General features: G+C 44.3%; 1 protein-coding gene across 4 annotated transcripts in view; it reads right to left on the minus strand.

The window, feature by feature from the left end:
* SMARCA2 (SWI/SNF related, matrix associated, actin dependent regulator of chromatin, subfamily a, member 2) overlaps window positions 1-22083 on the minus strand; it is a 129283-nt gene that overhangs the window by 57847 nt on the left and 49353 nt on the right. For all 4 annotated transcript variants that reach the window (XM_060268717.1, XM_060268719.1, XM_060268718.1 and 1 more), the window contains 10 exons: window positions 21789-21919; window positions 21521-21578; window positions 18593-18693; window positions 17854-18004; window positions 14618-14781; window positions 11165-11231; window positions 8424-8534; window positions 5756-5998; window positions 4670-4783; window positions 3518-3625 (listed from right to left, as the gene is read on the minus strand). In XM_060268717.1, the coding sequence (XP_060124700.1) occupies window positions 3518-3625; window positions 4670-4783; window positions 5756-5998; window positions 8424-8534; window positions 11165-11231; window positions 14618-14781; window positions 17854-18004; window positions 18593-18693; window positions 21521-21578; window positions 21789-21919 (1248 nt within the window). The remainder of the gene's footprint in view (window positions 1-3517; window positions 3626-4669; window positions 4784-5755; window positions 5999-8423; window positions 8535-11164; window positions 11232-14617; window positions 14782-17853; window positions 18005-18592; window positions 18694-21520; window positions 21579-21788; window positions 21920-22083) is intronic.

Genomic DNA, 22083 nt, shown 5'->3' on the forward strand with positions numbered 1-22083 from the left:
AAGGAAACGTCAAAATCAGAACATAATAACTAAGATTAAAACAGAGGGAGGAACGACGGAAGATTCAAAGGAGATTAAGAAAACCTTTCAAAAATTCTATAAGGATTTGTATTGCAAAAAGAAAGAAGATGAGAAGAAGATCAGTGAGTATCTAGGAAAATATGGATTGAAACCAATTCCAGAAGAAGAGAGGAAAAAGCTAAATAACAGGATAACGACACAAGAATTACAACAAGCAATAGGGAGAATGAAACAAGGTAAAGCACCAGGACCAGATGGTTTAACGGCGAAATATTATAAAGTACTGAATGAACTGTTGGTTCCAGCTTTAGAGGAAATGATGAATGATATTCTGTTGGGGGGAAAGATCCCAAATACATGGAAAGAGGCATACATAACATTGATCCCAAAGCCGGATACGGATGGCTTAGAAGTCAAAAATTATAGACCAATCTCATTATTGAATAATGATTACAAACTCTTTGCAGATATAATGTCCAAGAGATTGAAAGAAGTTTTAAATCAAATAATACATAAGGATCAGGCTGGTTTTCTTCCTGGTAGACAGCTAAAGGATAATGTAAGACACATAATAGATGTAATAGAATATCTGGAGACCAAGATAGATAAACCAGCTGTCTTGATGTTTGTAGATGCTGAGAAAGCTTTTGACAATATATCTTGGCAATTCATGAAGAGGAATTTGGAATCAATGGTTGGGAAGAATACATTCGTGAATGGGATCGAGGCGATCTATTCAGAGCAAAAGGCAAGATTGATAATTAATAACACCCTAACAGAATATTTTGAAATCACAAAAGGAACTAGACAGGGTTGCCCTTTATCACCGTTATTGTTCATCATGGTCCTGGAAATATTATTGATCAGATTAAGAGACCTATCTACAATTAGAGGTATTAAGGTAGGTGCAAAGCAATTTAAAGTGAAAGCCTTCGCAGATGATTTAGTTTTAACATTGGAAAATCCAAAGGAAAGTGTTGCAGAAGCTATAGAAGTAATGGAGAAATTTGGTCAATTGGCAGGATTCAAATTAAATAGACAAAAAACCAAGGTTATGGCAATGAATATGTCGAAAGAAGAAAAACAGGAATTACAGTTAAAACATGGACTCGACGTGGCTAAAAAGGTAAAATATTTGGGAATATGGATGACAGCAAAGAATATTAATCTTTACAGTGATAATTACGAACAAGTATGGAAGGAAATAAAGAAAGACCTGGAAAGATGGACTAATATGAAAATGTCATTCTTAGGAAGAATTGCAACAATAAAAATGAATGTATTACCTAAGATGTTATTCCTATTTCAAACTATACCTGTGGTTAAAGGTACGAGGCAATTCCAAGAGTGGCAAAAGATTTTATCAAGATTTGTCTGGCAGGGGAGAAAACCTAGAATAAAACATAAGATTTTGGTAGATAAGAAAGAAAGAGGTGGATTCGCCCTGCCAGACTTGAGACTTTATTACGAAGCGTCCTGTATCTGTTGGATAAAAGAATGGATAACTCTAGAGAATACGGACTTGTTAGATTTGGAAGGTTTTAACAATAGATTTGGATGGCATGCATATTTATGTTATGACAAAAAGAAATCACATACCGGGTTTACGAATCATGTGATAAGAAGATCTCTGTACGAGGTGTGGGAAAGAAATAAAAGGCTGTTAGAGACTAAAACACCCTGGTGGGTCTCACCAGCAGAGGTATTAACAGTTAAGAAAGTAAATATGGAAAAGAGGCGGGCCACGTATGAGGAAATCTTGACGAAAACTGAAAAAGGATGGAGTTTAAAACCTTTTGAGGACATTAAAGGAGTGTTAACAGGATGGATAGAATACCATCAAATAAATGATGTGCTTAAAGAAGATAGAAAAATAGGTTTTGAGGATAAAAGATCCAAATTTCAAATAGAAGTGCTAGAAGGCAAAACAAAGCTTTTGACAAAGATGTATGATCTGTTGTTGGAGTGGTATACAAAAGATGAGTTGACAAAAGAAGTGATGATTAAATGGGCAAAAGATTTGGGGCATAATATTGAATATGATGCGTGGTTGAAACTATGGAATCAAACTTTAAGATTTACAGCATGTACTGCCTTGAAAGAAAATGTATATAAGATGATGTACAGATGGTATTTAACTCCAGTTAAGTTAGCTAAAATGTATAGAATGAGTGATAAAAGTTGCTGGAAATGTAAAGAGAAAGATGGTGAATTTTATCATATGTGGTGGACATGCGAAAAAGTTAAAAGATTTTGGGAAAGTTTATATAATGAATTGAAAAAGATGTTTAGATATACCTTCCCAAAAAAACCAGAAGCATTTTTGTTAGGAATAATAGGAGGAGAGATTAGAAAAGAAGATCAAACACTGTTTATGTATGCAACAACCGCGGCTAGGACTTTGTTAGCCCAAAAATGGAAACTACAGGAATTACCTACAATTGTGGAGTGGCAGATAAAAATGATGGACTATGCTGAACTTGCTAGATTGACATGCAAGATTCGTGACCAGGGGGAGACAAGGTTTCAAAAGGACTGGAGTAAATATGTGGACTATATGGAGAAAAACTGTAGATCATTAAAAACTCTCGCAGGATTAAAATAAACCTTACGAATTGACCAATATGTTAAAAAAGGAACTGCAAAAAAGGGAATTAACAAGAAAACCGCATGAAGGGAGGGGGGGAAGTCATAGCTCGGCGGAGCAAGGTAAAAAATGTGAATATAAGATTTTGTATAAAAGATTGGTTTTGTTAATTTGTTGAATTTGGAAAATCGGAATAAAATGTATTTTAAAAAAAAAAAGAACAATTCGGAACCCGAACACTGACAACCCGGAAGGCAACGCTTCCGTTTTTGAACGTGCCTCGGAAGTCGAACGGCTTCCGCGGTGCGTTTCTCCATTTTTCAAAAAGGAATTTGCCGGCCGTCAATTGCTCCTCGGTTGTTGAACGTTTCAGAAGTCAAACGGTCTTCCGGAACGGATTACGTTCGACAACCGAGGTTCCACTGTGTCGGATCTGTAATTCTTGACCTGGCAATATATCACGAATTGTGAGGGGTGTGTGTGCTATGCAAAGATCACGATGCAGGAAAAACCGTGAAGCCAGCCAAAGCCTCTCCATAGCTCCATCCTCCATAGCTCCATCCTTATTTCAGACACGGTGATATATCGGTATATTGCAATGTTTAGCTGGCGAAAGATCACAATGTTGAAAACCAGATATCGCCCAACCCTAGGACTGGCCACTAACAGCAGGGACCTTTCCACCCACTTGGGTGATGCTATGGCCTCTGCCCCTCCGCTGGCCATGATCCTGTTTGCCAGCAGAGAAGTGCCTATAAATCACCCTCCCACCCCCTCTCCCAAGCCCTGACTGGCCAGGGGTGGGGTGGGAGACCCCAAAAGGTTCCCCCTGACTTCTTTGGGTCACACAGCTGATCAGGGTAGGGTTGCTCCGGGAAAGAGAGTGGATCTCTCTTGCAGCCTGCTCACCTTCTTGTCTTTCTCGGAGCCATCTGTGAGGAGGATCCCTTTGGCTTGCATGTGGCGGTACAAGATCTTCTGGAGAGCTGACATATCGCACTTGATCACATATTCCACCTGAGAGGAGGGGGACCCAACAGCAAATAAAGTGTTACTCTCAAAAATTCAGAGTCAAACCCCGGCAAGAATTTCACACTACACTATCTCTCAAGGTCTGACTTCAGGGAACAATGGTGCTGAAGAGGGACAATGGCACCGTAAGCCAGAAGATATTTTCTAAAGCAGAGTTGGAAAGACTTCAAGCTTGTGGGATCTACTTGATCTATTAGAAACCCAAGATTCATCTATTCTAAAGCCCAGCGCAGAGGAGAACCAGAACTGACCAGACAAATTTGGTTACCTGGAGATTTTTCCACTTTAGCAGCATAATTGAGCTGAGGGTGGAGCCATTTTGCTGCTGCTATTGTTAAAGAACTAAATCATCAGAAATCCTTGCCGATCTGCCGCAAATTGCCAAGCAACTGAATGGCAGGCAGACCCATTTCTGCCTTCTTCTGCCCAGATCTGCTTTAAGGCGGGGTGAGCAAAATATAGATTGTTGTTTAAAGTCAGGGTCACAGCAGATGCCACAAGCCTGAAGCCTCTTCACCCTCGATCTCCCAAGTCTTGGCACCGGGGAATATCTGAGTTGTGAAAGCATTAGATGATGCCCTAGGAAGGTCAGAAGGTTGTTCTTATCTCCTATTGCCTTGGGTGCAATCTGGGAAAAGGAGGCTTATTCTGCAGTATTAATAAAGAGAGTTACAGAATAAGCAGAGGTGCAAAGGGAGCCCACAGCAAAAGACAGCAATGGAGACCAATATAAATTATTGTGATTTTAGGAGAAGGTGATTCTGTAGATACAGATTCCATGACTCCTGAACCCTGGGCGATGCAGATGGGCTCAGATCTTGTTGTGCCCTAAGTCTCCTTTTTCTGCCCCTGATATTCTCTGTGCTCACAACACAGAAGGGGAAAAGAAGGCAAGATTCAGAGCCAGCGAAGTTCAATTAGTCTTTGTCTTCAGCGATATGTTTTCGCTGCTCACTTTGTGGCATTGGGAATTCGGGATTTAATACAGAACGGCAGAAAACTTCAGAAGGTCTTCCTTCGTCCACAAACCTTTTCTGGCAGCTGAGATTCAACCTCTTTCTTCAGCCTCCGTAACAAGAACGGACGGAGAACTTTGTGGAGACGCCGGATGATCAGAATAGTCTCTTCCTCATTTAAATCCACCTGAAAAGAGCAGAATGAAAAAATACCATGTACCCTGTTTCTCCTATTTTAAGACGTAGTCATAAAATAAACTATAGCAGGATTTTTAAGCATTCAAGGAATATAAGCCATACCCTGAAAATAAGACATAGTGATAGGCGCAGCAGGAATGCCGGCCATGGCAGAAGGAGGAAAAAAAATAAGACATCCCCTGAAAATAAGCCATAGAGTGTTTTTTGAGGAAAAATAAATATAAGACGGTGTCTTTGGAGAAACACGGTATGTGTGTGTGTGTTTTAAAATATGAATTGTTTTTCAGCGATAAACAAAACTCCGCTGTTCAATCTGTAGCATGTATCTTTATGACGTTTAGCAAACTGAGATTTTTTAAAAAACGTAATTTTTCTAAACGTAATTTAAAGAGGCTAGCATCATCATGCTAACATGGAAAGTATGCCTTAGAAGTATACCCACCCTTATAAAATAGATTTTGCATTGTTAAACTCATGGAGGTTGTGATACAAACAAACGAGCAACATCCCTAAAGCAGCCCTGTTTAGGGAAGTTTTTAATGTTTGCTCTTTTACTGCATTTTTAATACTCTGTTGGGAGCCCCCCCCAGAGTGGCTGGGGAAACCCAGCCAGAAGGGCGGGGAATAAAAAATAAATTATTGCTATTACAGTGGTGCCTCGCTTAACGAACGCCCTGTAAGACAAAATTTTTGCTTAAAGAAAGGATTTTTCTAGTGGAGGTTGCCTCGCTAGATGAATTCGTTTTATGAAAAAATTGTCTAGTGAATCGCGGTTTCCCATAGGAATGCATTGAAATTCAATTAATGCGTTCCTATGGGCAATTTTTTTAAAAAAAAAATTCAATGCATTCCTATGGGATTCGCTAGACGAATTTTTCGTTATAAGAATAGACCCGTGGACCGAATTAAATTCGTCTAGCGAGGCACCACTGTATCATCATCATCATCATCATCATCATACCCTTTCTCCGGTCATGGCAAAAGGGGCGTTGAACCACTGCTCAAAGGTGCTGCAGCTCTTGAAAATGGTTGGGAGGAGGAAATTGAGCAGAGCCCAAAGTTCCGGCAGCTTGTTCTGCAAGGGTGTCCCCGTCAGGAGGATTCTTCTCGGGGCGACGTAGTGCGTGTTCAGCACCTGAGTGAGCTTGCAGTGGTGGTTCTTCATGCGATGGCCTTCGTCTACAATCATATACTTCCACCGAATCTATGAAAAGGGAAGGCGACAAAACTTTCTCCCCCTGGTTCTACGCGTGCAAATCCTAAAAACAGCTGCAGGCCTTCAGCTTAAAAGTAAAAATTAAAAAGATTCAGCAGAAACATGACCAGAACACCCAGAATGCAACCATGTCAGGGGCGGGGGCGGCGTAGCCCCCCCAAAAAACGGCCTGGCAGGGGAGGGGCTTTGTGGGGCCTGTGGGCCAAACTTGCTCCCTCCTCAGGGCCGTCTTACTCATAGGTGCTAGGGGTGCGGGGCACCCGGGCGCCGGGCTCTCAGGGGCGCCAGGCCGAGAGTCCGGGGCCCAAGAGTTGAGTCTGGGGAAGAGCCCGCCTGTTGGTCGGAGCGCCACGGAGGGCTCTTCTGCTGCGGGTGGCTCTGTGCCGCATGTTTGGGGGCGACCGAGCCAGCGAGACGCTAAGGCGGCCGGCCGGCTCCACCCTCCTGCGCGCCTGGGACTGGGCAACCGGGTGTGTGTGTGTGTGTGCGTGCGCTGGGTGGATCTTTGCACCCCAGCGCCGCATATGCTTAAGACAGCCCTGTCCCCCCTGCTATATTCAAAGTACAGTCATACCTTGGAAGTAGAACAGAATCCGTTCCGGAAGTCCATTCGACTTCCAAAACGTTCAGAAACCAAAGCGTGGCTGCACCAAAGGTCCTGCAGCCAATCGGAAGCCCCTTCGGGCGTTTGGCTTCCCAAAAAACATTTGGAAACCAGAACAATCACTTCCGGATTTCAATAGTTTGGGAGCCAAGGCGTTCTGAGATCCAAGGTACGACTGTATTCAAGTTTTAAGTAAATTCTTCTGCCCTCTTTAGTGTGCCTCCTGCAAGCATATCACACCTGCCTTTTCTTCTTTGAACTGAGATAATGTTGTTTTCCCATTCTATTACGTCCTGATACCTCACACATTTGTAGGGAATTTTTTTTTATCCTGATCAATTCTTTTTAATATAACTTGGGAGACAAAACTTTCTCATCTTTACTAAGAACAGTTGTCTCCTACTCTTGTCCATTTAGAAGAAAGCCCCAGAGAATTTAACAGGGATTGCTCTTAAGCAAGTGGGCGCAGGGTTGGAGTCTAAGTATGGGAGCGCTGTTTTCTATTGAGCTGAGATTCTTGCATTGCAGGGGGTTGGACTAGATGACCCTCGGGGTCCCTTACAACTCTACCATTCTAGGAAAACCTCTCACTATTGTCAGAGAGGGTTTCCAAGTCAGATGAGACACTGATCTGCGCAACTGCAGCTGCGCCAAGTCCCTTGCCACCATATGAGCCTGACAGCCAAGCTGATAAACAGAATGGGACTGTCATCCCACAGGCAATGACAGACGCATGCTAGTTCCGTGGCCCAAAAAGGAATTCTAACTGGTCAGCCGTGAATTTGGGGTGGTGCACATGGCGCAGAGCCTGTCGGCAGTTTCTCCGAGGCAATAATGAAACCAAGCGCTTCAAATTCTGGTTTTATGAGGGCCACTTTGCAACCAAAATTATGTCCCCGTCAGGACATGCTTCAAAGAGCCAGGGGGGGATTTGAAAGGGGAGGGTGGAATTGGGTGAAAGCTGGATTCAAACCACAGAAAAGAAGTTTAAGGTATGCTTTTAAAAAAATGAAAGGATGGAAATCTTTGCAAAGATTAAATAAGCTATCCTCAAAAGCCCATCAGAAGATTCTTGTGCCCAGGAATGCGTGTTCTCAATTGAATATTAGGCCAGGGGGGAGATGGTCAGAAAACTACAATTTAAAAGGTGACTGCGGCAAGCACATGAAAGCTCATTCAGAAATTCACAGGCTCTGATGTCTGACAATTGGAGCTCCGTTACTTAAATGCCTCCACTTCCACAGAAGCCACGGTTCCCAAAGATTAGCTCCCACTTTTCAGAGTCTATTAACTATTCAGGAGATACTCAGATCAAAAGCAGTGATTTTGAGCTACCGGGTCTCAATGCACAAATGAAAATGAAGATAGCAGGTTTCACTCTGGCCCCGTATTATCTCCCCACATCCAGAAAGCGGCTACACAGCCGGACTCCTTTCGCTCGCCACGTTTGTCTCTGCTCGGCAAACAAAGAGTGAGAGAAGAGCCGCGGATCAAAATGGAATAGCAGGACCCCACAAGAAATGCCACTGGGAGGATGGCGACGCTCCTGCGGGGAGGCATTGACGAGATCCACAGGCAGCGAAGCCATTCTCTCGTCTGCAGCCGGGAAAGTGGCGCAGCAGGAGAGGAGAGAGTGAATGGGCTGGAAGAAAAGCCCAACACCTCCGTTCAGGAAGGGAGAGCTGCCTTTTAAAGACAACAGCGATTGCGGCTGCAGGGCCAGGAGTCTCTTTGCCGGGTATAATCCTGGCTCTTCGGGGCAAGGGCAAGAGACCGCGTCCCCGAGAGGAGCCAGAAACGCAGCCTTACCTTCGCAAGAATGTGCTTGTCCTTTATTATGTACTCGTAAGTCGTCAAAAGAACATTAAATTTTCCGCTACGGAGCTGAGGGACAAGGGACCGGCGCATCGCAGGGGTGCCCTGGAAAGGGAAAAGAAAAGCATCCCCTGAAAGGAGGCTACAGAAATGCAAAACAAATTGCAAGGATCCAGCTGCAACGAGCAAATTCTCCAGATCAAGCTGGAGAAAGAGTACATGGTAATTCCTTTGCCACAGACAATGGCTCCCGGACAGAAAACTCCACTCAGATAGGTCTTATTGCCGTTGCAAGTTACGCTGAAGGCAGTCTGGGGTCTGTAGTGTTCACAAGCGCCTTCCTACGAATATCAGGGGCTGAATTAGTCCAAAGGTGAACTAATTCAGGACTGGTAAACCACCTTGAAATCTCTGACATGAACACGCACATATTATACTCCTGGATAACTCAGTTGGTTAGTGTGTGTTGCTGACAAGTCCAAGGCCGCAGGTTTGATCCCCGTATGGGGCAGCTGCGTATTCCTGTGTTGTGGGGGGGGCTGGTCTAGATGATCCTCAGGGTACCCTCAACTCTACAATTCTATGATTTACAACAAATATTTCAGAATGTTCAATCGTACAGCATTTAATGTCCATCTTGCTCCAGCCAGAACACTTACGATCATCAACGATTTCCTGCTGCATTTCAATATCCAAAAGTAACGGTGACCCGTTATAAGCTGCTCTGAATGCCTACGAGGGGAGCGTCCAGGAGCCAATAGGATACCGGAGATAGATTGGGGACATTTCCATCGTCTCTTGGTCACGGCCATGAGCGGAGATGGCGCGACACGGGGCAAGGATCATGTCACAGGGAGCCTTATTCTCCCTCCACCGTCCTGCAGCTGAGTGAGCCGCAAGGGCGTCACAAAGCGTCAGGGGTCCACCCCAGAGTAGCCCCCCTCTGAGAAGGCCTGGCCCCGGGGGGCATGATGGTCAGACTCAGCACACACACCCCAAGCTGGGGCCAGGGCCTTTGGGGCAGCCCCACCCAAAACTCTACGGACGGCTACTGACGCTGACCTTTGCCCAAAGTTGTGATGACATGAAGTGAGCAAACCACTTGATGCCACGAGGAAGGCAAAACCTCAGCACAAGGAGGCCCACTATGCAGTGCCCAAAAATTCTTTCTGGACCCTTTTAACCAGCAACTGAACCAGGGCCGGATCTAGGTTTGATGAGGCCCTCAGCTCCTGAAGGTAATGGGGCCCTTGATATGTCCAGCTGCCCGTTGTCAACAGCAAATTGTCACTGAAATACAATTAAGAAGAAATATCCAGGGGGGGGTTTTCCTTTACATTTTTTTGGGGGGCCCTAAGAGAGTGGGGCCCCAAGCTATAGCTTGTTTAAGCTTATACGGTACATAAATCCGGCACTGAACTGAATGTATCCATAGCAGGAGTATACAGTGGAACCTCGGTTTGCAAACACCTCGGTTTACGAATTTTCGGTTTATGAACGCCGCGGAGCCATCTGGAACAGATTAATTCACTTTCCATTATTTTCGATGGGAAAGTTCGCTTCAGTTTATGAACAGACTTCCGGAACCAATTACACCCAAGCTTCGGGTTAAGTACGCTTCAGGTTGAGTACTCCGTGGACCCAACTGGAACGGATTAATCCACTTTCCATTACTTTCAGTGGGAAAGTTCGCTTCAGTTTATGAACGCTTCAGTTTATGAACAGACTTCCGGAACCAATTACACTCATGCTTCGGGTTAAGTACTCTTCAGGTTGAGTACTCCGTGGACCCAACTGGAACGGATTAATCCACTTTCCATTACTTTCAATGGGAAAGTTCGCTTCAGTTTATGAACGCTTCAGTTTATGAACAGACTTCCGGAACCAATTACACTCATGCTTCGGGTTAAGTACTCTTCAGGTTGAGTACTCCGTGGACCCAACTGGAACGGATTAATCCACTTTCCATTGCTTTCAATGGGAAAGTTCGCTTCAGTTTATGAACGCTTCAGTTTATGAACAGACTTCCGGAACCAATTGTGTTCATAAACCGAGATACCACTGTATTAGAAAAGGGGAGGGACTTTGCAGAAGCGCCATGGGCTCCAAACTGGGGAGGGGAGGCCCCCGCCGGGCATTCGTGGCCCAGAGAAGTGAAGTCTCCTGCCTGATCTGTGTCGAGACTGAGCGCCTCCCCCCCCCACCTGCTGAGATCAACGTGGCACTTCAGCAGCCAATGAGAAAAGCCTTCGGGGATCCCAAGAAGCAGACCGGCTCCCTCCACACACCCTGTGCCAGCAGCTGATGGCAACAAGCCTGGATTAAGTGTACGGATTACCGTATTTTCCCGTGTATTAGACGAGGGGTTTTCTGACTCGAAAATCATGTGAATAAACTGGGGTTGTCCTATACACGGATAGTCGTTGGGTCCCGTGCGCTAGGGAGCTTCCTGCCCGCAGTGGCTTGGGGGGAGCGGCTGCCCATTTTGCCAACCCCCAGCAACGGCCCTGCTGGGGTGATGGCGCGCGCAACTCCCCTTTTAAAAATCTCAACTCCATCTCCCCTCATTGTCTTTCAATTTACTCCCCCAAAAAGAGGGGGTGTCTAATACATGGGAAAATATGGCAAGCCATTTTCAGTGCACAAAAAACCCATACAAATAAATGGATGGGGAAAAGCCGGGGGTGCACGTTTATACAGCCCACTTTCTATTTGCATATAAAGGACATCCAAACCTTGTAGGAGATTTTCACGACAGAAGGAGCCCATTTGTCAAACTCGTAAGTCCAGTTGGATAAAGTCCTGTGTGAAAGATTAAGAACACAAAGCACCTCAAAACCGATGGTTCTATAAATTGACTTAAAATAAAGTCTACAGCCTGATTTTTTTATTTTCAAGGTGCAAGAACAAAAGCAAAAGGAAGCAGGAGGAAGGAGAGCAGAACCTTTTCTCATCATCTCAGAAAAGGCTCTGCTTACCTTGCAGAGTCACGATATGCAGAAAATTGGAAACAAATAACTCCTAACACACCTATTAACCGCTGCAAGGACAACTATTGCCAGGACATGGAAATCATTCCAATTATTCACTATGGGCCAATGGTATAATGCAGGGGTCAGCAAACTTTTTCAGCAGGGGGCCGTCCACTGCCCCTCAGACCTGGGGTGGGTGGGTGTCGGACTATATTTTTTTGGGGGGGGGGGAGGAACGAATTCCTATGCCCCACAAATAACCCAGAGATGCATTTTAAATAAAAGGACACATTCTACTCATGTAAATTCCTGGACCATCCACTGGCCGGATTCAGAAGGCGATTGGGCCGGATTCCTGGACCATCCACTGGCCGGATTCAGAAGGCGATTGGGCCGGATCCGGCCCCTGGGCCTTAAGTTTGCCTACCCATGGTATAATGCAATCTGGCAAACAGCATTATTGGGAAAAAGGACACGAAATTTAAAGAGCCCAAAAGAAACAAGGCCCTGTTGATTACATGAATAGTATGGTAGAATAGTAGCTATAGTTTACAGCCGCCTGGCGTACATGAAGTACATATTATAATTTTTAAATCTTCCCTCCCTCCCAAAAAATTCTAACTGCTATGGATACAAAATACCTTTTACTTTTGGTCCCCAATCTGAGCAAAACGTGTCACTAGGTATCATTTCATATCTGTAATAAGTGTAATACTTTTTGGCATATACACTTTGGCACAACTTTGTTAACGTATTCAGAAACGTTTACCTGAGTGTTTATTGTTGCTTTACTTTTAATTTTACGTAATTGTCACCGGTCATATGTAAACAAACAGGTATCTCAATGCAACACTTGTACTGCCTGAATATATTTTAGTGCTTTGCTGAAGAGGAGGGGATTCCGAGAAAGACAGGGCAGCAGGACTGTAATTACAAAACCGGTGATTTATTTATTTTTACACTTAAGAGCTCTTTGCTTCCCAGTCTTCTTCTGAAGACAGAAGATTTCCCCTGAAAATGGAAACCTTGTTGTGTGTATTTGTCGTTCCTTGCTAACTGATCTGATGGTACAATGAAAAGGGCCAAAGCAGCCGAGCAGATGCACGCTTCGTTTTCCTTCAAGCAGGTTGTCAGCCTCTCAGTTTGCATGTCAAAGTTTGGGGAAATGTTAATAGGGGACGGTGGCAGGTGAGAATTCTACCACTGTGTTCAGGTCAAGATCTGCCAAAAGAGTAGAAGAAACTCTTCATGTATGCGGACAACTGCGACTAGGATTTTGCCGGTCCAAAGATGGAAAAGTGATGAAATACCACCGAAAGAAGAATGGCAAGGAAAACTGATGGAAAACTCTGAAATGATGAAGCTAACTGAAAGATAAAGACAGAGACAATAGAGATTTTAAGAAAGATTGGGAACCATTTATGTTATACTTACAGATAAAATGTAAGGAAATGGACTCACTAGCAGGGTTTGATTAAACGCTTACAATTAACAAAATAAATACAGGAAATATGATGAATATGTTAAAATGGGGGGGGGGGTAAAAATAATGATCTTTAAGAAATAGTAAAATAAACAGGGAAATGAAGTTTGCAAAAAAACCAGAAAAGGAAGTTGACGAAAGTCGTGGGGGGGGGATTTGGTATTTGTATTTTTTGTTGTATATTATGATATTTGGATGATAAAAATGTAAAATACAATAAAATTTTTTTTGCAAAAAATAGTAATAGGGGGACTGTGATTTTTTTTTCCAGCCCTGGGAGAGGACACAGCTTTTGCTCTTTGTGCTCTTCCAGTTGGGTCACTGCTCTCTCCCCACCAAACGCACAAATCAAAAATTAATTCTGATTGTTTCAAAAGTTCAGATGCTGCTGCTGCTGCAATGAGCTTGCTGGCTGGGCTGCTTCACAGAGCCCCGCAAACCGCCGTGAAGTTTAACTATGGTTTAAAAGTGATGCTCAGCCGGTTGGTCCCTGGGGCTAAAACGGCGCCTGCTTTGCTCCTGGTGAGCTGCTGGGAGGGAAGCTTGGCTTAGCGTCCTGCCCAAGCCGAGCCTCATCGCAAGGGGTATACACCAAGAAGAAGCCTGCCGGTCAGTTTAATCTGGCCCCTGTGGCAGTTTATTTACTGGGGTAAAATCTCCAAAAAAGCTCTCAGCAAATTCAATCCTAAAAAAAAGCTCAACAACTTTGGCCGGCCCTCAGGCACATCCACTTCATCAAATCTGGCCCTCTTTGGAAAAAGTTCAGGCACTCCTGGTTTGGAGAGAGCTTGGCATCTGACGTGGCAGGAGGGCGGCAGGAGAGGAGCAGACACGGCAAGTTCACCTTTCAATCGCTGCTCTGCCTAACCGCGGTTTAAAGCGGTGAGGGAACCGGGCCAAAGACAGCCAGTGTCATTTATTTTGATTATAGACCTTTGATTTTGGAGGCTGCAAAGAAAAAGCCCCCAGGCCTCCTTGGAGAAAGGGGATCAGGTGCTCTGCAACCACAGACACACCTGTGCAAAGGCATGTCCGACTTGGTGGCGTTGTCGCTTTATAATGTAGCCGACCGGCTTTCACTAAAACCATTACGGTACCTTAATAAGACCAATATGGGTGTTTGTTTGTTTTTCCAAAGTTCAATGTTTCCAAGAATAAAATTACCTCCTGGGGATCTGGGCGCTAGGATGTTAATGTTGTGTTTGTTTGAAATCTAATGTTACGCAGAGCCGTGGGGCGGTTGCAAAGGTGGCTGGGGAGTCGCCGAGGGAAAATATCCCCAGCTAGGAGGTACCGATACGTCAAAGGGGGGGAAAGACAGGCTGTTGTGAACCAAGGGTGCCAGTTGAGAGTCCCCCCTTTAAAGATCTAGCAGCTGTGATAAAATTCTTTAAAAACGAAGGGAAAAGGATGTCGCATAAAATAGGAAACACGTGCATTTCTCTCGCTCCCCCCTTGTGACTCACAGTAGGGAGAAGCTTTAATGACTAAAAAGCACAATAACGCTAAATGCTTTTATCAGCCATCTGGTCCCCAATGACATGTGAGAAGAAGGGAAGACAATCATAGACGGAGAAGAGAGAACAGCCTCCTGCATGCTTCGTCTAACTGTTAAGCGTGTGCTATATATATATATATATATATATATATATATATATATATATATATATATCGTTGTTAATGAGCCAATCTGCACGGCGTAGAAAAATATCATTAGGAGTTCATCTACTTACGAGAGGGGAACGATGATGAGATAGGGGCCATTGAGCCTTTTGTGGTCCATCAGGTAAGTGATGAGGGCAATGGTCTGTATGGTCTTTCCGAGCCCCATTTCGTCAGCCAAAATCCCATTCAGATTGTTATTGTACAGAGAAACCATCCATTCCAGGCCCTGGATCTGAAATGTAGGAGAATTGCCTCAATTAACCGGGGTCTGCGCACAGCAACGTTTTGATCTTGCGCCTCGGCTCTGGTGCTCCTCAGTGGAAGATGCGCAGGCGGCTGGCGGCATCATGAAAAATAAGCCGCAGATAGTGCTACCTGCGCATGGTGCCCTGCAGCTCTGTATGCTACAGCCTTTATTGACAGGTGCTTTGGGCGCAGTGTTGAGAGATTAATGCTGTTGGCACTGCAACACACTGCGGGCTCTTAACTGTCCCTATGTTTATCAGCTCCATCTGGTACGCAGGCTGAGACCCTACCTGCCCGCGGACTGTCTCACCAGAGTAGTGCATGCTCTGGTTATCTCCCGCTTGGACTACTGTAATGTGCTCTACGTGGGGCTACCTTTGAAGGTGACCCGGAAACTGCAATTAATCCAGAATGTGGCAGCTAGACTGGTGACTGGGAGTGGCCGCCGAGACCACATAACACCGGTCCTGAAAGACCTACATTGGCTCCCAGTATGTTTCCGAGCACAATTCAAAGTGTTGGTGCTGACCTTGAAAGCCCTAAACGGCCTCGGTCCAGTATACCTAAAGGAACGTCTCCTCCCCCATCGTTCTGCCCGGACACTGAGGTCCAGCTCCGAGGGCCTTCTGGCGGTTCCCTCGCTACGAGAAGCCAAGTTCCAGGGAACCAGGCAGAGGGCCTTCTCGGTAGTGGCACTCTCCCTGTGGAATGCCCTCCCACCAGAGGTCAAAGAGAATAACAATTACCAGACCTTTAGAAGGCATCTTAAGGCAGCCCTGTTTAGGGAAGCTTTTAATGTTTGATGGATTTCTGTATTTTAATATCTTGTTGGAAGCCGCCCAGAGTGGCTGGGGGAACCCGGCCAGATGGGCGGGGTATAAATAATAAATAATAAATTATTATTATTATTATTATTATTATTATTATTATTATTATTATTATATGTGTCTTGAATGTCTATTTCCAAGGGTTCCTCTTGATTTACTTTTAGAACCATCTCTATTCTCCAACTTGCAGGTGGCAAAAAACGATCCTGACTCTTCGTTCGGAATAAATTATAGAGCGCAGAATCACTTCAATATTGGTGCATTATGATGGGGAAAAACCCCACCTCCTAAAGCTGCTAAGTCTTAATCAGCAGAAGAGTTAGGAGAAACTGAGGGGATTAAAAAGACCAAGTCCAGTGAAGATGCAGCCATGGTTTGCAAACTGGGAGCCAGCCTTGGACACACATATTCCTTCCCATGTTTCAGACTCAATTCAAATGATACTTCAAACCATGGTTTGCAGGACTGGAAACTTGCACACACTCTCCTTCACTGCAAGCACAGTCTTCTGGGGTGTCCGATTGGCCAGCTGTAGCTAATGTTGCCAACAAAACCATGGTTGAAAGGTTAGCATGGTTAGAATGTTAACCATGGATTGTGCTAAGCAGGGTGCCCATGTAAACCAGGTTTGAAACCGGAAGTGAAGAGGGCCTGCAAACCATGGTTGAGAGGGAAACCGATTAGCATTAGCCATGATTCATAGGAGTGCTGATGCAATATTCAAACCACAGTTAATGCTGAAAAGGGAAGGAGCATTCATGCAGGGTAGTCGGGCACACCCTGGAGAAGACCCTCCAATCAGAAGGGTCAAGGAAATTAACTTATAAAAGACATCCGAAGGTAGCCCTGTACAGTGATCTTTTCAACATCTTATGGTGTTTTATTTTGTTGCACAGAGTGGCTGGGGTAACCCGGTCAGATGGGCGACATATAAATATGAAATTACTACTATTATTATTATTAAGGAATGTTTGTGTGCTCCTAAGGCAGGTTCCCTCTTTGAAACCCATTATTTGCAGGGAGGTATTTTGAATTCTGCAGCTGATAGAACAGTATTATTGAGATGTATGTTGCCGTGAAACAGCTCAAGGAGAGAGGGGATTTTGGTAACCATGAACCCAGCCCATGACACCTCCCGGCATAATGGGGGAGGCGGAAACATGCAGAAAGTCTACATTGCCAGGAGCCATTCAGAAAGGGCACTCCAATTGAGTCAGCTTTGCAGAGAAGCCCCAAGGGAAGGAGTTCTCAAACACTGCAACAAGAAATATGTGCTGCTGATAGTGAGCCTCCCCCCCTTCTGACCGGGGTGCAGCTAGACCACATAATGCAGAAAGGGAGAAAGCAAAATTCCCAACCAGAGGGTTCGGCCTGCAAGTGCCAGCGAACCCCAGCCAGCACCCTCAATGGTCAAGGATGATGGGATTTGTAGTCCCGCAACGTCCAGAGTCCCATGATAGGAAAGGCGGCTTTAAAATATTCAAGGGAAAACACCGAGAACCAAAGTTGCTTGATTCTTAATCATTCAGTGAAGCTGAAATGTTTCCAGGGAGACAGACTGGGAGACAATGTTTGAGAACAGCTATGGTAGAGATCCATGGAGGGGAGTTTTATGAACAATGCACCCATGGAAAGGCAGACCTGTCTGGCCAGAGTGGTGCATGCTCTAGTTATCTCCAGCTTGGACTACTGCCATGCGCTCTCCGTGGGGCTACCTTTGAAGGTGACCCGGAAACTACAACTAATCCAGAATGCGGCATTCGAGCGGCTGCCGAGACTGTATAACACCGGTCTTGAAAGACCTACATTGGCTCCCAGTACGTTTCCGAGCACAATTCAAAGTGTTGGTGCTGACCTTGAAAGCCCTAAATGGCCTCGGCCAAATATACCTGAAGGAGCGTCTCCACCCCCGTCGTTCTGCCCGGACACTGAGGTCCAGCTCCAAGGGCCTTCTGGTTACAGGGAACCAGGCAGAGGGCCTTCTCGGTGGTGGCGCCCTCCCTGTGGAACGCCCTCCCATCAGATGTCAAGGAAATAAAACAACTTTCTGACTTTTAGGAAATATCTGAAGGCAGCCCTGTTTAGGGAAGCTTTTAATGCTTTATCGTGTTTTTAATATTCTGTTGGGAGCTGCCCAGAGTGGCTGAGGAAACCCAGCCAGATGGGCGGGGTATAAATAATATATCATCATCATCATCATCATCATCATCATCTCCCCCTGAGGCGCATACCTGGTAATGTTTCAATGTGCCATTAATCAGAAGGGAAGACTGCTTCTCGACCCTCTCGGCTATTGCGTGCGCCACAGTGTAGTACGACTGAGACTCCCCGGCGCTGTATTCGTGCATGCTATACTCATCGTCCACATCTTGTTTGGCCGTCCTGCAAAGCGAGGAGAGAGAGGGAGGCACTTTATTTACGCTGCACAATTCCTTCGTGATTTTTTTTATTTCTTGCACAAGGACACAGAACTAGCCATGCCCAAATGTTATTGCAGTCCTATCATTTCTGTGCCATATTTCCCAAATCACATCTTACATTTTATTATTTTCCCAGTTGTTGAATCTTAACTTTTATATTTGTTTCCTTAATTGGAAGTGTTGACTCAATTCCTTCTTTGCAATATTTCTGTAAATACAACAAAAACGGTTCCCAATCCTTTGTAAAGTTTCTATTGCCTTTGACTCCTAATTTTCGCCATTTCAGCAAAGCTAACTGAAAAATTCATGCAATAACATTTAGGTAAAAGATTACAAAGTCAAGGTAGAATAAAACAGGCAGGAGAAACAAATATTTAAAGAACCAGAAGGGGAAGTTGAGGGAAGTCAGGGGAGGGGGGTGGGATTTATACTGTGTGGTATAGTGATGACTGTGTGGAATATAAAATTGTAAAATTCAATAAACGTTATTTTAAAAGAAAGAAAGAAGAACTAGCCGTGGCTAAAAGGGTTTGCTTCCCAAATGACTCACTCAATGATCTTCTTAGCGTCTCTTTCCGGAACGTCTTCGCTGTTTGGATCCAGGTGTCGCTTTTCGTCTGTTTCTGGCCTACTTGAATCCTCATCATCTTCCTGCAGAAAACAGGCTGTCAAACTTGCGCAAAAACTCTGCTCCCACTCGCAACCTTCTAAGTGCAAAGTTCCTCTGCCATCCCGTCTCTTGGCTTTTGTTTCATTGAAACAAAAGGCCCCTTCCCAAGAGAATGCCCAGCTAGCGTTTACCCACTGTCACAGGAATACGGTTTCAATGTGATTTTGATAGATATTTTGCTTTACAATTTTGTAAAGTATTTCCAGATTTACAATCTTCGTTGCCTTTCCCCGCCCCCCCCCCCCTCTTCCTGCCTTTACAATACCTGAACTCCGTTTCAGAGTTCCACCTCATGGTGCGTCACATGAAATTCAGAGTTCTGTGATCGCAGGATGGTCATCATTTAAAAAGAAGAAATGAAGCTTTAAATGCCGCTTATATGAACCGCTGCTTAGTATTTTCAGAGTCAGAAATTATTCCACAAGACAACGTTTTCCACTGTTTTTTAAAAAGGCACCTCTCAGCGTGTTTAGATACTAAGGACTGTTCATCTCATTTCTGCCGTTTTCTCTGGATGTTCATCAGTAAGCAATAAAGCTGTACAACGGTTACCATGGCTCAGGTGGCATCCTAATGCAAATACAGTGGTACCTTGGTTCCCAAACGCCGAAAACCCAGAATTAAGTGTTCTGATTTTTTTAATGTTTTCTGGAAGCCAAATATCTGATGCGGCTATCAGCTATTGTTTCCGGAGCACCTGTACCAATCAGAAGCTGCCCCTTGGTTTTAGAACATTTCGGAAGTCAAATGGACTTCCAGAATGGATGAAGTTTGGCGCTTTTGTTTTTGCTATTTAATTTGCATTTTCGTTTTTGAAGCTTTTTCGGTTCATTGGTTTTTGTGAATGTGTGGAAACCAGTTCAGCTACTGATTGATTGATTGATTGATTGTGTGACTGTTGAGATCGATATAAGCCCCCCCCATCCAATGACTATCATCAGTGCAGGTAAGAAACAAAAAGTAATTTTTATTTTTGTCATCTACAAAACTGTCTTATTTATTTTATAGTACCGTACCTTGATTATTGCTTTCATTTTATGGATCAATGGTCTCATTAGATAGTAAAATTCATGTTAAATTGCTATTTTGGGGGTTTGTTTCTAAAAGTCTGGAACAGATTAATCCATTTTGCATTACAGTGGTACCTCGGGTTACGAATGCGATCCGTTCCGGGTCGCAGTTCGTAACCCAAAAAGTTCGTAACCCGAAAACGCCATTTTGCGCATGTGCAAAGCACTATTTTCACGCTTTGTGCATGCACAAATGTGTGCGGCGCTTCTGCGCACACACGCGCGACGAAAATACTTCCGGGTTTGCGCAGTTCGTAACCCGAGTTGTTCGTAACCCGAGGTGTTCACAACCCGAGGTACGACTGTACTTTCTATGGGAAAGCGTGCCTTGGTTTTGGAATGGACTTCCGGAACGGATTAAGTTTGAGAACCAAGGTACCATTGTATTTCCAAAGCTGGGTGGCTGGACCCTCTGCTCCCGGAATCAGCAGCAACCAGGTGGGAACCCCTTAGGTGAGCTCTGGGTGCCAAGCCAAAGGAGGAGGAAGCAACCGTGGCAGAACAGGCCGTATCTATTTAAGAGACCCCCTTTTAGGGAGAAATCAAAGCATATTCAGTTCATCCTGCTGTTCTTCAACTGTGCACATTTTCCAAGTCTCTACTTACAATGCTTTTAAACACAATTTTGCATATTGCTGAATCCCTGCTTGATTGCTAAAGTGGCAAAATATACCAACAGCTGCATTTCAGATCTCTCCCTCCCTACTCTCTGGTGCATTACTGTATTTTAATGAGGGACTGATTAAAAAGATAACACTTTCCAGGGAAATATCAGCTGACTTGTATGCAGATAACGTTGATGCAAGCAGACAGGATACTAACCATGTGAAGGACTAACAACCTGTGCGTGCTTTCTTGGAGAGCAATTTCATGAAAAACAAAGCCCAATGTTTATAGCGATTCACGGTCACTGGGAATCAAAACGAAATCTCCATTCCTTCATTGCTTAAAGATGTATATCATCTAATCTATCTTCTCTGTTAATTAATTGGATTATAGCATTGCAATTTCCCTCCCATCATATTGAAGCTTCTTGTTTAGACAAGAAAAGCCACACAAATAGCTCATTAGAGAAGGGTCTAAAAAGCACTGAAATCTATTCTAAGGAGGAGACTTTCTCCTTATTTATCTTGCAGTGTTATAGCAATAATTATTTTAATGGTCAGAGTGAGCTTCCTATATGCTTAATCTGACTCTCTGGTCCCTAGAATGGAAATTACATTAAATCAGGCAGGTCCAAAGTCTGTTTGGGGGGCCTAATCCGGCCCACCGGTCGATTTAATCTGGCCCTCGTGGCAGTATATGTCCTGGGGTAAAATCCTAGAAAAAGCTCAACAACTTCAATCCTAAAGAAAGCTGAACAACTTTCAATCCGAAAAAAAGCTTTGGTCAGCCCTCACACATGTTCACTTCATCAAATCTGGACCTTTGAAAAAAGTCTGGGCACCCCTGCCTTAAATAATATTTTGGATAAATACATGTATCAAGAGGAAGCAGTCAACTGTCTCAGGAACAGTTTCTTCTCTAGAGCAATTTTGGCCTTAAATGGAAAGCCTGGACTTTGAAGTCAACTTATTTTACTTGTTATTTTGTATTATATTTACTGTTTTTAATTAGGTTTTTGTAATTTTGGATTATGCGGAATGCTTTATCTGAGTGGATGTAGCAACCGAGTAATTTCGTTGTTCCCACAAGGGGACAATTACAATAAAGATATCTTATCTTATCTCTTACTTACATCTTCCTCAAACTCAGAATCACTTTCTTCGCTGTCTGACCTGGGTGCAACTTCATACCTGCGGGGAAGAAACAGGCAGAGGAGTCAATAATAAATGTGTGTGTCAGGAAGCTTTGGAAAGACACAGAATACAGATCTGAAAATATTTCAAAGGTAGGGGATATACTGTGGTTTTGATGCAAGCTGCTTCGGGGAAAGTTTTGCCCGGAAAGGCAGCACGAAATCAATCCAGGTTATGTGGTGGAGTGCAATGTGCAGGATTACTTACCCAGGGTTCATTTCTAGCCAGGCATCCAGCTGACTTGCTTTCGGAGCCTCTGGTCCAAGGAGAACTTTCCCTGTTTCCGTGTGAGTTACCTTGACGGGGAGATCACTCATCTGACTGCTCTCATCAATGGGCTGGAATTGAAGGACAAACGGCAAACTGAGTCACGGCAAGTCCAAAGTTGCAAACTACGTGGCGGTCACTTGCGCAGAAATCCAGGCCAACTAGGTGCTCCCATCCAGTGCCAGATTTATGTAGAAGTTAGGGCCCCACTTTATTGGGGGCCCCCAAAAAAATT

This window comes from Zootoca vivipara, chromosome 16 (genome assembly GCF_963506605.1).
Source record: "Zootoca vivipara chromosome 16, rZooViv1.1, whole genome shotgun sequence".
Lineage (NCBI taxonomy): Eukaryota > Metazoa > Chordata > Lepidosauria > Squamata > Lacertidae > Zootoca > Zootoca vivipara.